The sequence below is a fragment of the Drosophila santomea genome, chromosome 2R, assembly GCF_016746245.2.
Source record: "Drosophila santomea strain STO CAGO 1482 chromosome 2R, Prin_Dsan_1.1, whole genome shotgun sequence".
Classification (NCBI taxonomy): domain Eukaryota; kingdom Metazoa; phylum Arthropoda; class Insecta; order Diptera; family Drosophilidae; genus Drosophila; species Drosophila santomea.
Window position 1 is genome coordinate 6,060,969 of NC_053017.2, and position 12,748 is coordinate 6,073,716.

Here is a 12,748-nt window from a genome sequence, read left to right on the forward strand (position 1 = left end):
GCCAACTGTGATGACTTCAATATGCACTATCCTGCGATCCGGCGAACTCGAACTCGAGCAGATAGGGACATGAGAGCCCCAGGACTTGGTCGGCGGCAAATGCAAATTGAAACGCAGCTGAAATGGCTGAAATGGCAAAAATGAATCCGATTAGATGTCGCCGGATAAAGTCAACAGGAGACACAGCCATCACTGGAGGCCAATTGCCAGGTGTCGAACCAATCGGATGCCATTGATAGTCGGCAATGAAGACGGACAAATGGAGCAGGGCTCCATACAGATAAATGAAGGAGGAGTAACAGTCCAAATAATAGATGACGAGAGGTGCAACTGCTTCAGTAAACATACTATGGACACGGATCGCACTATACGTTGGCATAGGACACTATGTTCATGATAGGTATTCTTTAATAATATATATACGAGCATCGTCCATCCTGCATTGCAAAGATTGCGGCTAAAGCAATTACCACTTCATTTGCATTCACCTTCAGCGCTTCGTGTTTAGGCTCCTCTTCTCGATGGCAAGACACAGTCCTACCTGCCTATGTCAACTAGCGCCGGGGCCAGAACTACTTATTGCATGGCCAAACAAACAGATTATTTGGCAAATAAGCCTGGCAAACAAGCCAAGAACTTAACCAATGCTTTCGCTACCTTTGGCCAGGCCCAAAAAGCAAACAATCCGCACACAAAGGGAGCGCCCAATGGTTTCGAAATTAATTTTAACCCAGACTGCGACGACACACACACTAAAGGGCCAAGTTAGCTTGCCATCTCAGTTAGCTTTGCTTAACTGATTAAGTCCCTGCCCGGTTGCAGACGGTTCGAAAAGAGGCTACGAGGGGCAGGGGTGCGGAAATAGGGTCTCGGGTGCCTCATGTAACTCTCATCCTACATGTTGGCATCATGAATCAAAGCGGAAAGTAATGGCAAAAGTTACAGGAAAGACACTTTAGATCGTACAGGCGCTATATGTGGTCAGTGCACAGAAAGAAACGTTGTGTATAAACGCAACTGTATGTAAAATATTTAATAATTGAATATTTCTCAAATAATTACACATTGTTTAAATACATAAAAGTAATGGTGAGCTGTTTAAAAATCCATTTGCTCCAGTTGAAATGTAAAAGGATCCACATAGGATCATAGTATGGACTACGAATGGTTAATGGTCACACTTGAGGGCCCACTATTTTCTAGCAGTGCATGGGCCATTCTTTGGGCAAACTATATGGACCCAAATAGCCCCGGGCATCATGGACAGGAATAAAAACTGTACAACAAATGTCATAAAACGGCCACTCACCTCGGTAAACTTTGCTACGCTTGCCAGAAGCCACGATTTGTTGCTGCTGTTGCTGCTGATGCTGTTGTTGCTGCTGGACAGTTGCTGCGTCCAGTTGCAGCAGCAATCTAGGCGCTGAAGCTGCTGCGGCTGCTGCTGCTGCCTGTGCTATGTTTCCATTAACATTTGTCACTGGCGATGGCGTCAAATGTTGCTGATGCTGCCCATGTTGCTGATGGTGATGATGAAGCTGCTGCTGCTGCTGCTGCTGTTGCTGCTGTGCGTGATGCGAATGGGCAGGATGGGCATGCGAATGGGCGTGGGGAAGGGCATGAATGTGGGGATGATGGGCGATGGCGCCATTTGGGGCTGTCACTGCCGGCGGTCCATGTGCCGGGCAATAGCTGCGATATTCGCCATTGATGTCGATGTAAATTGGCGCCTCCACAAGTGGCCAAGCGGCGCCAGTCAAAGACGTTGCTGCGGCACCACCCGCTGCTGTGGCTGCCGGAGTTCCGGCCGCTGCCACAGCTGCTCCTGCTGCTGCCACTGCTCCTACTGCTGCTGTTGTTGCTGCCGTTACGCCATTCGGTTGCAGGGCTATCAGCTGCACGGGCAGCAGTTGGGCGCCATGAATATGCGGCAACCCTCCATGCTGAGCGCAGAGGGGCTGCTGTTGCTGTTGCTGCTGCTGATGCGGCTGCTGCTGCGGCTGCTGCTGCTCCTGCTGCTGCTGCTTGGGTGACAACTGTTGCTGCTGTTGTGGGTGTTTCTGGTGCTGTTGAACTTGCTGCTGATAGTAAACCGTTGTCTGCTCATAGGCGGTATAACCCAAAGCTGTGGTTGTTGTCGTCGTAACCGAAGACATGTTGCCGCTGGCCAGCGACGATTGTTGCAGCTGCTTGGCCTTCAAGGCGGCGGGCTGAAAGGGCGGCGCCAATGGGGTAAGATTCGATTTATAAGCCTTTATCAACGCACTGCTGGTGGTTGTTGCAGAAGTGCTGTTGCCGCTGCTGGTGCTGTTGCTTTTGACATTGCTGCTGCTGCTGCTGCTGGTTGCAGATGCACTGGTGGATACGTTTTGATTTGCTTGCAGTCCGTTCTGCACTTTCCGGGTAGATTTGTATTGATCTACGATGGGGGCACGACCGTTAGCGGATACTTCGCTGCTTCGATTGTTATTGTTGTTGTCCACCACCGACAAGGTGGCCGGTGGTTCACGACCATGACCTGACCTCTCGATTACCTGATAGCTTTCACCGATGAAAGACACCAAATCATGGCAGGCCTGCTGCAATTCCGCTGATGTTGCTGCTGTACCTGCTGCAGCCACATTGTTATCGTCCTCATCGTCGCTTTCGATAACATGCTCGATGATGCGCAAGTTATCGTAGTCTATGATGCGGGCATAGCCCATGCCCAACGTCAAGCCCGCAAGCCGAGTCACGTCGTCGATTTCATCCTCATCGTCGGACTCAACTAGCTCCTGGACAACAGGTGGTACATTCTCTTTAACTGGAGGCTCCTCCACGGTTAATTCTTCCTCTTCGTTCGATTCAGCACCGTTTATCGTGATTTTCACATCCCTGATGCCATTGCTATCGCTTTGCATACCGTTGGTTTCCACTTGCGTGTCCACTTCCTCTTTGACTACCACTTCCATTTCCGCGTCCTCTTCAACAATCTGAGTCAATCTGGGCTTCAAAGGTTTTAGCTCTGACTCATCATGATCAAAGCCATCAGTTTGCGTACTATTATCGATAAATATGGTGTCTGTGGAACCGTAATAATCGCATTCATCGCAGTCCAGCTCCAATTGGTTTCCGTTAATTTCCAAGACAGCAGCTGCCATTTTTGTTCCAGGCGAAACTCTCTTATCAATCGTTGATTAGTAATAGCTGATCTTCATCGTATTAATGAGAGATGACAAACTGAGATTCTGTTTTGACAAAAGTCGCAAGTTGTGGGGATCGCCTTTAAACGTTGTCGGCAAAAGTGTCATGCTGCTTAAAGTGAATCGAACGACCACAAGTTGAACTTGGATAAACACAGGGTCAAAGTTTTAGGCCTCAATTATTTACACCTTTCAGATTGGCAATGCCTGAAACGAGACGGAAAAGTAAAGAAAAAATTATTAAAGTCAAAGAGTTTTTCACTTTCAATCCACTTTGCCCTCTCAAGTTCGAGGCGAAAGTTTGACTTGTGTTGCTCTGGCCCTTCTGCTCCTGTGCTCCTCTGCAGATTGTTTATCGAAAGCCATAAAATATTTATTTTAATTAAAAGCAAATCATAAATTCAAGTAGAAAAGGGGAGCTATAACTGAAAATGTTTGGGAAACTTGTGGACGGAGTTGCCTATACTTTGTTGGAAAAACATAGTTTTATTGGTAAAACATAAACAAGACAAAGAGCAAAGTTACTGAGCTCAATTTTAAAATTGATTTCCCTTTTTCCCGTACATGCCACTCAAACAAAAAAATTGATTTCCCTTTTTTCCCGTACATGCCACTCAATAAATAGAAAAAATCTTTTTTTTAAATAGAGTTTTCTGGAATTTCGTAAATACTGAGTTAAACCATTTTTGACGAATTATAAGCAAACTAAATAAATTTTGAATAGAATCGAAATGTAAGCCAGTTAATTAATAGTAAATGCTTTTAAATAAATGCCTGAGGCCTATCCCTTAATTTAAATGTTTTTTACTTTAAATGTATTTTGCAACACCGGCAATCAAATTAAACCAAAACCCACATCACAAAAGTAAAAAAAACTAAACATTAGGGGAACGATGGTAAAATCAGCTAAGTCCGCACAAATTCAAATGAAAACACATTCAACAACTTTTGCTGCACGCCAACACGCACACTCGGAGATTGGTCAATATGCAAAATGTATGTGTAAATTGTGTTTTGGTCAACAATTTCAATATTTTATGCGGCCTACCTGGCGTATGAGCAATGTGTACGGCCGGCAGAAAACGCTGTGCGAATTCTTGTGGCCTGCCAAATCAATGAATTATTTATATAATATACCGGAAGTTATTTTCTATTCAATTTACAACACTTAAATATGTCGAAGTGTTTGGAGAGACTAGGACTAAGCTTGGGCAACAAGGGTTCAGCAACAAAATAATGAAAATTCCGATGGGCTTGTGTGTAAATATATTCTGCTTGTAGGCACATTCTTTCTTATTTGTCAACACTTTTTGTGTGTAGTTTTCATTTAATTTATTTTATAATTTATAATATATCTTAGTATTATAAATACTTTATTTGAAATAGTTGTTTTTAGCAATATTACGACTAAAATATATTGGGCATTCATTTTGCCATCATCCGAGAGGTAAGAAATTTGCTTGTGTTTATAATCCAATTTTTATTTAAGGTAATTTTAGGTAATATGTAACTAACATTTACACCGTTTAATAGTCAATACATGAAAAAAATAAAAATTTTTAAAATGATTAATTACTGCACATTAAACCAAACGAAATAAATTATCGCTAAGTGGTTGAACTCTTATATATAATTAGTTTGCATGAAAATAAACAACGGCGTTTTCATATTCATATTACTAGCATACAGCAAATTCTAAGTGAGTTAGAAGTCAGCCGCAAAACAAATATCATAAACCAAAATGAAAACAATTGTATAAAATTATCTAAAATGTATTGGATAATATTTCAGTGCATTTAATTTGGCGTGGATGGCAGCGAAACAGGGAAAACTGTTTACAAAATAGCCACAAAATATTTGGGAGCTCATTTCCATTTCCGAACACATACTTTAATAATTGAAATGCAGAAACATTTCCAAATATAACAAATATTTGCACACTCCAATAATTTCGCAAGCAGGGGGTGGAAAATTTAATTGCGTAGAACAATAAAAAAAGGCAAAATCATAATTAAAGGGTTCCCATTGAATCGAAATATGCGAGACCATAAAACTATTTGCAAAAATTATCTCAAAAACACCTATTTCCCAGTCATAAATGAAAGTCAAAGTCATTCAACCGGGTGCTACCTCGGTATTATCAATAATAAGAAGCTGTGGGGGAAAAGTTGCAAAGCGATGTGCTCTTCGCAAGCTTGGAAAAATGCAATTAAGTTTTCCACACCAAGGGAATGGCATGGATAGGGTTTTCAGGGGACCACATACTTTTACTATCTGGGTGAGGCAGTATCCTTGTGAGCCCTCAGTGTGTATGTGAGCCCACAAATTTAATTAGCCACGCACGATGGAAAAAAAAAATAAATAAAGCAACTCCATAAGTAAGGGAATTGCAGCATTCGAGTCCCAAGCAAAGTCAACAAGTTGGAATGTAAACCGCACTTTAAATTAAATTAAAATTTTACGACTTTGGTTTGCAGAAACGTTCATAAACGGCCCTTAGAAACTGTAGCAAGTTTATATTCTACTAGTTTAGACCTAGTAATATGGTCATTAAAGTTAGGCATCCATTTCTATGAACGCATTTATTTATTAAACCCAATAACGGAACCCAAACCATTTCGTACTTTTGTACCATTTTTAACATTCCAAAAATCTTTACAAAGATGTGTCGGTTTTGCTTTCATATTCCCACTCAAATATTTTCACTCAAACGGCCACAGGCTCTCAGCAATGAGTATATTGTTAATGGGCTCTCAGTTTTGCCCGAATAACCGTTCTCTAAAACTCTCTCCAAGTGCCACCCACTCTCATGACGCATGTGTAAGGGATACCTCGTAAGAACTATCGAAAAAACCGAAACCAATTTGGAGCTTTCCGCTCCACAAAACGCAACAAGTTATACTTCAATTTCATGACCTACGACCGGAAAACATCATCATATATTCGAGAACATTTCTGGTGGAGTTTCGGTATAAAAACTTTGCTTAAATGTTTAATGTTTTATATACGTATATATTTTATTTTTACCAAAGTTTATAAAAATTAGTTTAAATTAACCTACTAGAAAGGATTAGGCGTCAGAAATAAAAGATGCTCCAGTTTTGGGGTTGGCTGACCCTTTGGATGCTTCGCTTACTCCTTTGGCCTGCCACTTATTGATCCTTGACATTTTTGTACCACGCGGCGTATGATTAATATTTGTATTAATTTGTTTTATTGCGCATACGCCGCGTGGCCTGGTCTTATCTTAGATGCGGCCCAATGATAAATTCGCTGCACGCTCATCACGCCCCATTCCCATGACATGACGGTTGACTAATGGCAAGCCACCACCCCACAGCTCGCTATTATTCCATTCGTGAAAAACTTAGAATGCTTACCTTTAAGCTCAGCAAGAAAGCGTGGAAAAATAAGATAAAGTAGAACAAAAAGGAGCGAAACCAGTAGAAAGGAGCAGCAAAGTAGGCAAGACATAATAACGTAGATAAAAGGTTGACAACTTGCTAACAAATGAAATGCAAACATGTTGCAGCGGTCCTTGAAGACAACGATGATGATGACTTTGGAAAGAAAAATGGGAGGCTGATGAAGGAGCCGAGCAAAGGGAAATTTATATGTAACCCGCGAACGGTAGCCTAAGCCCCTCAACTGATAAGACTGTCATGCATAACTTCTTACGCAACACATAGATACACTTTTTGATTTAAACATAAGTTAAACTACATAGAAGAAATTAAAGTTAGACAACTTTGTGAGGAAATTATTATTATAATATTTTATTTATATTAATCTCTATTTCAAATTCATATAAAATTCCATTTTAAAATGTAATTATTATTTTTAGGGTAGATATCAAACGCGAAACTCCTAAAACAGTAAGCGCCACTTAACCTATATTTTCGTGAATGGGTGGGCGACACAAGAGCAAAATCCTGATAAAAAATGTTGTTTCGGTAGCTAAACGAATTCAGAAATACTCTCTAAAACAAAATAAAAAGCAAATAAAATGACATTTTTAAAAAGCATGTATACAATTTAATCCCGATTAAAGTTATGGCGTAAATTAAAGCTTAAACACTGAAGTATATTTTTTGTAGTATTTTGAATCTGAGCTATTTGAAGAATAAACACAAATCGGAAAACAATAAAAGCGTATTTATTTATATTTACAAATGTTTCCTCAAACATGAATGTACATATGTACGTACATATAACTCTCGGCTAAATGGCTTTACAGCCTTAATCGAAACTCCCCGCAGGGTGTAAAACAAATGTAGAAAGCGGCTTGCAGACAGGCAAACGGTGAAAGGAGCTTAAGGATTTAAGCCAAGACATGGAATGGAAACAGCGGGAGTCCGGAAAAGTCGGTCGAAAAGGGGAAGACGTAGGCGGACCAAATGCGGTGTGAGTAATTAAGACGAAAGTGCGTAAAAGTTGCCCGCATGAAAATGACGCAAACGATCAGCGTCAGACGAGAAAATTTGTGACAGTCGAGAAGGCTGAACGAAGGCCCCACGAAAGTAAGCGAAAGATATGGCTTCAATTAATTGACTGGAGCAAAAATTTAAGAGAGTATTGCAATGGTTGCTGCTGGAAAATGCTTAATGTGGCATACTTTTGGGCATCACTGTGCTGTGGAGGAGCCGACTTAATGATGGTTAAGCTTATGCTTATGGTTAGAGGCTTATGCCCAATCAAAATGTCTTAAATAATACGGCACATGTTGATGATATTTAGACAGCTCCGAACGGGCCTGGCTTTAATTCTTGTGAATTAACCAAATGCAAATCACGTTTCGCAACAGCTGTCCTGCCTGCTTTGCACTGGAAAATAAGTCAATTAAAATTGGCAATCGATGGGTATAAAATTTCCAATTGGCCAAGAAGGCACGTCCCAGACATAAAACAAAATTACAAAGCCCACAAAACAAGGATGGCACACACATGGACAATAAACAAATTGCAATTAGTTGATATACGAGATACCAGTTACGTATGTATGTATGTAGGAGCATGTATCTGGCACATAGGTGGAGCAGGTCACAGTTTATTGCCCGTATTCAGGGAGCTGCAAAATGCAACTCATATTTTACCAAGGCCAAAAATGTCTCGCTGTCTGCTCATAAAACATTTTACTTGGAAAAACCCAAACTGACACTGATGCTGACACTTTCACACAACTCATCTGTCTCCCCTGTCTCCCAGTCACCCAGTCCCCCAATCGGCCAGCCCCCCTGCCCCACCATTGTGCATATAATTTGTCACTTGCATGGTCTTCATACACCAGAGAACACGAGGCACGCAAAGAAATTTTATAGAGCTCTTTAAAACACTTAGCATTGTAGCTGGCATCACTGGATAAAACATCCATAAAAAAAGAATTTTTAAAAAATAAATAAATCTAAAGATATTTTAAATCTTCTTGTTCACGTAGAAAATTGTAAAAAATATTCATTTATTGTTTTAAATATATTTTTAAAAATATGTATGCAACATATGTTTCCAGACATGATTATACATGAATAATGTTTTGTTAATATTGAAACACACAAAATGGATTGTCATTTAACTTATGACAAAAGCATTGCAAGTTTTTTGTAGTGTAAGTTCACAATGAGGGATATAGGAAATAAAGGAAGGGAAGGCCGGACAGGTCATCCTTTCGAATAAAACACAGCAAGTATAACTGTCAGGCTGCAGAGGCTGCCGTTTATCACACATGTACGCATAGTTCACGCTTGTACACTCACCTTTGTAGCTCACTGTGTGCTTATGGGTTGACTCTGCATAAATGTCAAAGAATATGTGTTTGTGTATTGCCAGTTTGGTACAAAAGATTTCAGTTCAATTAAGCTTATTTATTGAACAAATTAAACTTGATGCAATTCGGTGAGTCAAGAGCCACCCTTGACAGAAAGCCAATGGATATTGTAAACTATTTAAGTACGGTATTGGTACGAGGTATTTCAATGTTGGAAGTTGTGGTATAAATTTCTTCCGTATATTTTTCAAAAGTCTTTACCTAAACCCCCAAAAAACGCAGTTATTTTCATAAATGCTTGTAACCTGTCCTTTCCTGTCCAATAAAAACCGTACCAGCATTGTTCACAATTCAGCTTTTCTCACTTGCCATAAATAATAAGTGGAAAGCGTGTCATTCTAAACACGCCTTCTGCTTTCACCTACCGACTTCATAAAATACTTCGTTCGTGTTTTATGGCTGTGCACAGTGACAAGTGTTAAAATAACATTTGTACTGCATTTTAAATGGCATTTCGAGAAAAGAATTTCCGTGTGGAAGTATGTTGCCATTTTAAATTTGTGTATTTCTAGTGTGCATAACGTTGAGGCAAAACAATCAACAAACGAATTTCCTGTTAGTCCGGTGTTTGTGTTTCATTTTGGGCTGGAGTCAAAAAGCTACATTTAACCGAGGAAAACATCAAACATTTTAAATAAATGTTCGCTCTGGGCGGAGAGCTGTCGTCCCTGATTTTTCGACGCTTCTATTTTTAGGTCTATGCGAAACGGAAATCAAATAGAATTTAACCCACCCACAAAATCCATTCTGGCATACACAGATACATTTACGGCCCTTAGCTTAACAGGAACGGAAAACATAGCTTTAGGCGAAAATCAAAGCATACTTTAATGTGCTTTAGGGTCAGTAAAATGAAGTGTAATCACTGGATTGCTGTATATTTATTAAAAACGAAAATGTCTTTTTAATTAATATGCAAGCTTGCACATAACAAGTTTGCTGGTATTTGGTATTAATTTTCAGGTTCGGGATTTTTTTCCGTGAATCATTTAATTTCGTTATTTCCATAGAATGTAAAGAAGCTAATACAGAAATAATAAACCTTTAAACATTTTTTTGGCTGCCGATCGGTCTTTTTTAGATCTTACATGTGAATTTTTTCTTTTTAATAATTGAATTACTTTACATTGAAACATTTCTTAATATTGTGTTTAATTAAATTTAAAATAAATATTATTGTCAAGAATATCTAAGCGTTTGAATCAAGCGTTTTAAATTAAGATGTACAAATTCTTTAAGAGCATTCTTATACGTAACAGAGCATCGTAGAATCGATATATTTTCAAGCTGTCACATTCTTTTTAACCATTTTTTTATTGGCTTCCAATCATTCGGTTCAGAGGCAGCCATATGGCAAAATCTGACACTTTTTGATTAAATTACCGGTGGACTGTCAATATCAAAAGTAAACGAGACTGCTTTTCAACTGTCCCTTGCAGCCCTGAAACTGCCGTAATTTTTGTACCTAAAAAGCATTAATAATATTTTAAGTTCATTTAGTGCTTTTCGTTCGCCTTTTCGTCCATTTATCTAGAGCCTGAAGTTGATGATGCATGAGCATTGACATCTTAGCTTGTCAGTTGACTTCGACAGCTGTTGACGATTTAATTGCCACTATAAACATGATTGATGCCGAAAACATTCGCTTGCGTATAAACATCCTTTATTGTTTTCTTTGCATTTGATTTTTTGTGCCTCTTTTTGCACAACAAAGTTTAATTAAACCCCCATATGGTATATATTCTGGGCTCGATTACCAAAGTGTGGGCGGTCAGGGATTCTATATATAGACCACGCTGATTAGAAACAGCAGTGGCAAAAAACGTCAGCAGAAAGGCGTCCCTGATGTAAATATCAGAAGCCAATATTGGAAAGCTGAGCGGCAAAGTTTGCTCAATTCTTTTACCACTCCTGTTGTTGTGAGTCGGGGATTATTGATAGATATGGCTAACTCCGCTTATATTGGCCAGCCTCTGCAAGGCTGATAGATAAGCGCTTGACGTCCGCCAGTCTGCGTAAGTCTTGTTACCAACTGGATGGCCATCTGAACTGGGCCAATGATTCCGACGCCATCGGTCAGAGAATGTTAAACATTGAGCGGTTTTTCTATCAATATGTACTACAAATCTGGAGTGTAAAAACAAAAATATATATATTTTTTTGTTATTTAGAAATGTAAGTTTCGATAGTATTGGAATTACAGCATGCTGAGAATTTGTTTGTCATTGAAATCTAACAATCAACAGTCCAGTTTTATTTTGTGTTTTGCACATAGCTCCCAGTTCTTAGAACCGATTTTAGTGATAGCACAGATTTATACAGTAGTAGAAACACACGAATCGGAAATATGCCCAACTTTAATGGGGCTATTATAGTGCACACGCTTCAGTTGCTGAAATCACCGGCGACTCTGCGAGAAATATTGGTGACCATAGCCAAAAACACGGAATTGACGCAAGATGAGCTAAAAACGCCTGTAAAACAAACCCTCGAAATGGGCCATCGCTTGGGATTCCTGCAGAAACTGGATGGTGAGTTATAGCAAAATATTTTTATCTTACACCAGAAAAAATGTACATTCGGAAGGTCGCTACTTCCTGGTCCATATGACCTTCGATGCACTGATGTCTGAGATGGACGCCCTTGACAAAGAAGAATCTTCCAAGAAGTCGAAGACACCCAAAAAGATAAAGAAATATATACCCAAGACTCCTTTAACGTCGGTGACTGAAAAGAAAATTTGTAAGAAGCCCAGTCAAGTCAAGACTTCGGAACAGCTGGAAAAACCAAAACCAACTGAAAAGGGCCGACTGCAGGACATTCCTAATTCATCCACGGTCTTAAAACAAACGTCCTCCAAGATAACTAAACGAACTGTTTTTAAGTAGAAAATGCAACAGAATAATGTAACTTGTCAAAAAAAATAGCGCAGAAATCCATGCTAAGCATGGATAACACAGGATAAATTGCTTTGTAACATTCGGCCTATAATGAGGAAAAGTATTAAATTCTTTTAAAAATACATTTAGATGCTTCTTTTCATCAATGACTTTTTTTGTTGAATCTAAAATATTTTAAATGATTCCACTGGATATAATCGATTAAAATACCAAATGGCTGTCGGGAAGATGCCCTTACTTTCAGTCTACTAATTCCCTTGGCCAATGAGAGGATGCCTTTGAGAAATGACTGCTCATTTGCGCAAACTGACAAATGTCTCAATTAGCGTAGGAAGAATCCTCAAATGCAAGGGAGATGCGGAGCATATATGTACATTCGGGAATGTGGGTGGCAACGAGGCCACAATGTCGCGAAGCTTCCTATTCAATTTGAAAACCAAATGAAGCGTTGCCTCCGCCAAGGAGCAATTTACCCAGTGCATTGAAGTGACCATATGGTTGGACACCCACCAAAGCCACCTTACGCAATCCGCACCCACACCCCTCGAGGCACGTAGAATGGCCAACCCACAGTGACGGAATCCCTTAGATTTTCCAAAAAAGATTTAATACACTTAAACAAGTTTTACTGTGTACTCAAATGTTTGAATTCTACACCAAAGTTGCACTTGTAAGGATTTTACAATAATACATTTTTTTTAATTTATTGTATTTTTTATGTGGAATATTATTGTTTGAGAATATATACTTTTCTTGCAAAGTTAGAATTATTTATTGAAAAATGGTTTTTTTGTACTGTATAAATTTATTCCGATATTAAAAATAGAGTGCATTGTTAAAAATATT

At 39.3% G+C, this 12,748-nt stretch overlaps 2 protein-coding genes across 3 annotated transcripts in view; one reads left to right on the forward strand and one right to left on the reverse strand.

The window, feature by feature from the left end:
• Nucleotides 1-12,748, reverse strand: part of LOC120446404 (fibronectin type-III domain-containing protein 3A) — a 123,351-nt gene that overhangs the window by 107,132 nt on the left and 3,471 nt on the right. For both annotated transcript variants that reach the window (XM_039627345.1, XM_039627344.1), the window contains exon 2: nucleotides 1,310-3,389. In XM_039627345.1, coding sequence (XP_039483279.1) covers nucleotides 1,310-3,140 — 1,831 coding nt within the window. In that variant the 5' untranslated portion in view covers nucleotides 3,141-3,389. The remainder of the gene's footprint in view (nucleotides 1-1,309; nucleotides 3,390-12,748) is intronic.
• Nucleotides 11,236-12,044, forward strand: LOC120446408. The gene is made up of 2 exons (XM_039627351.2): nucleotides 11,236-11,533; nucleotides 11,589-12,044. The coding sequence occupies exons 1-2, from the start codon at nucleotides 11,350-11,352 to the stop codon at nucleotides 11,888-11,890; spliced, it is 486 nt and encodes a 161-aa protein (XP_039483285.1). The 5' UTR covers nucleotides 11,236-11,349; the 3' UTR covers nucleotides 11,891-12,044.

Excerpts from the sequence above, each read along its gene's own strand:
- LOC120446408 (XM_039627351.2), top strand. The coding sequence starts at position 11,350 with ATGCCCAACTTTAATGGGGCTATTATAGTGCACACGCTTCAGTTGCTG. Across the intron at positions 11,534-11,588 it reads ATTCCTGCAGAAACTGGATG|GTCGCTACTTCCTGGTCCAT; the intron begins GTGAGTTATAGC and ends TACATTCGGAAG.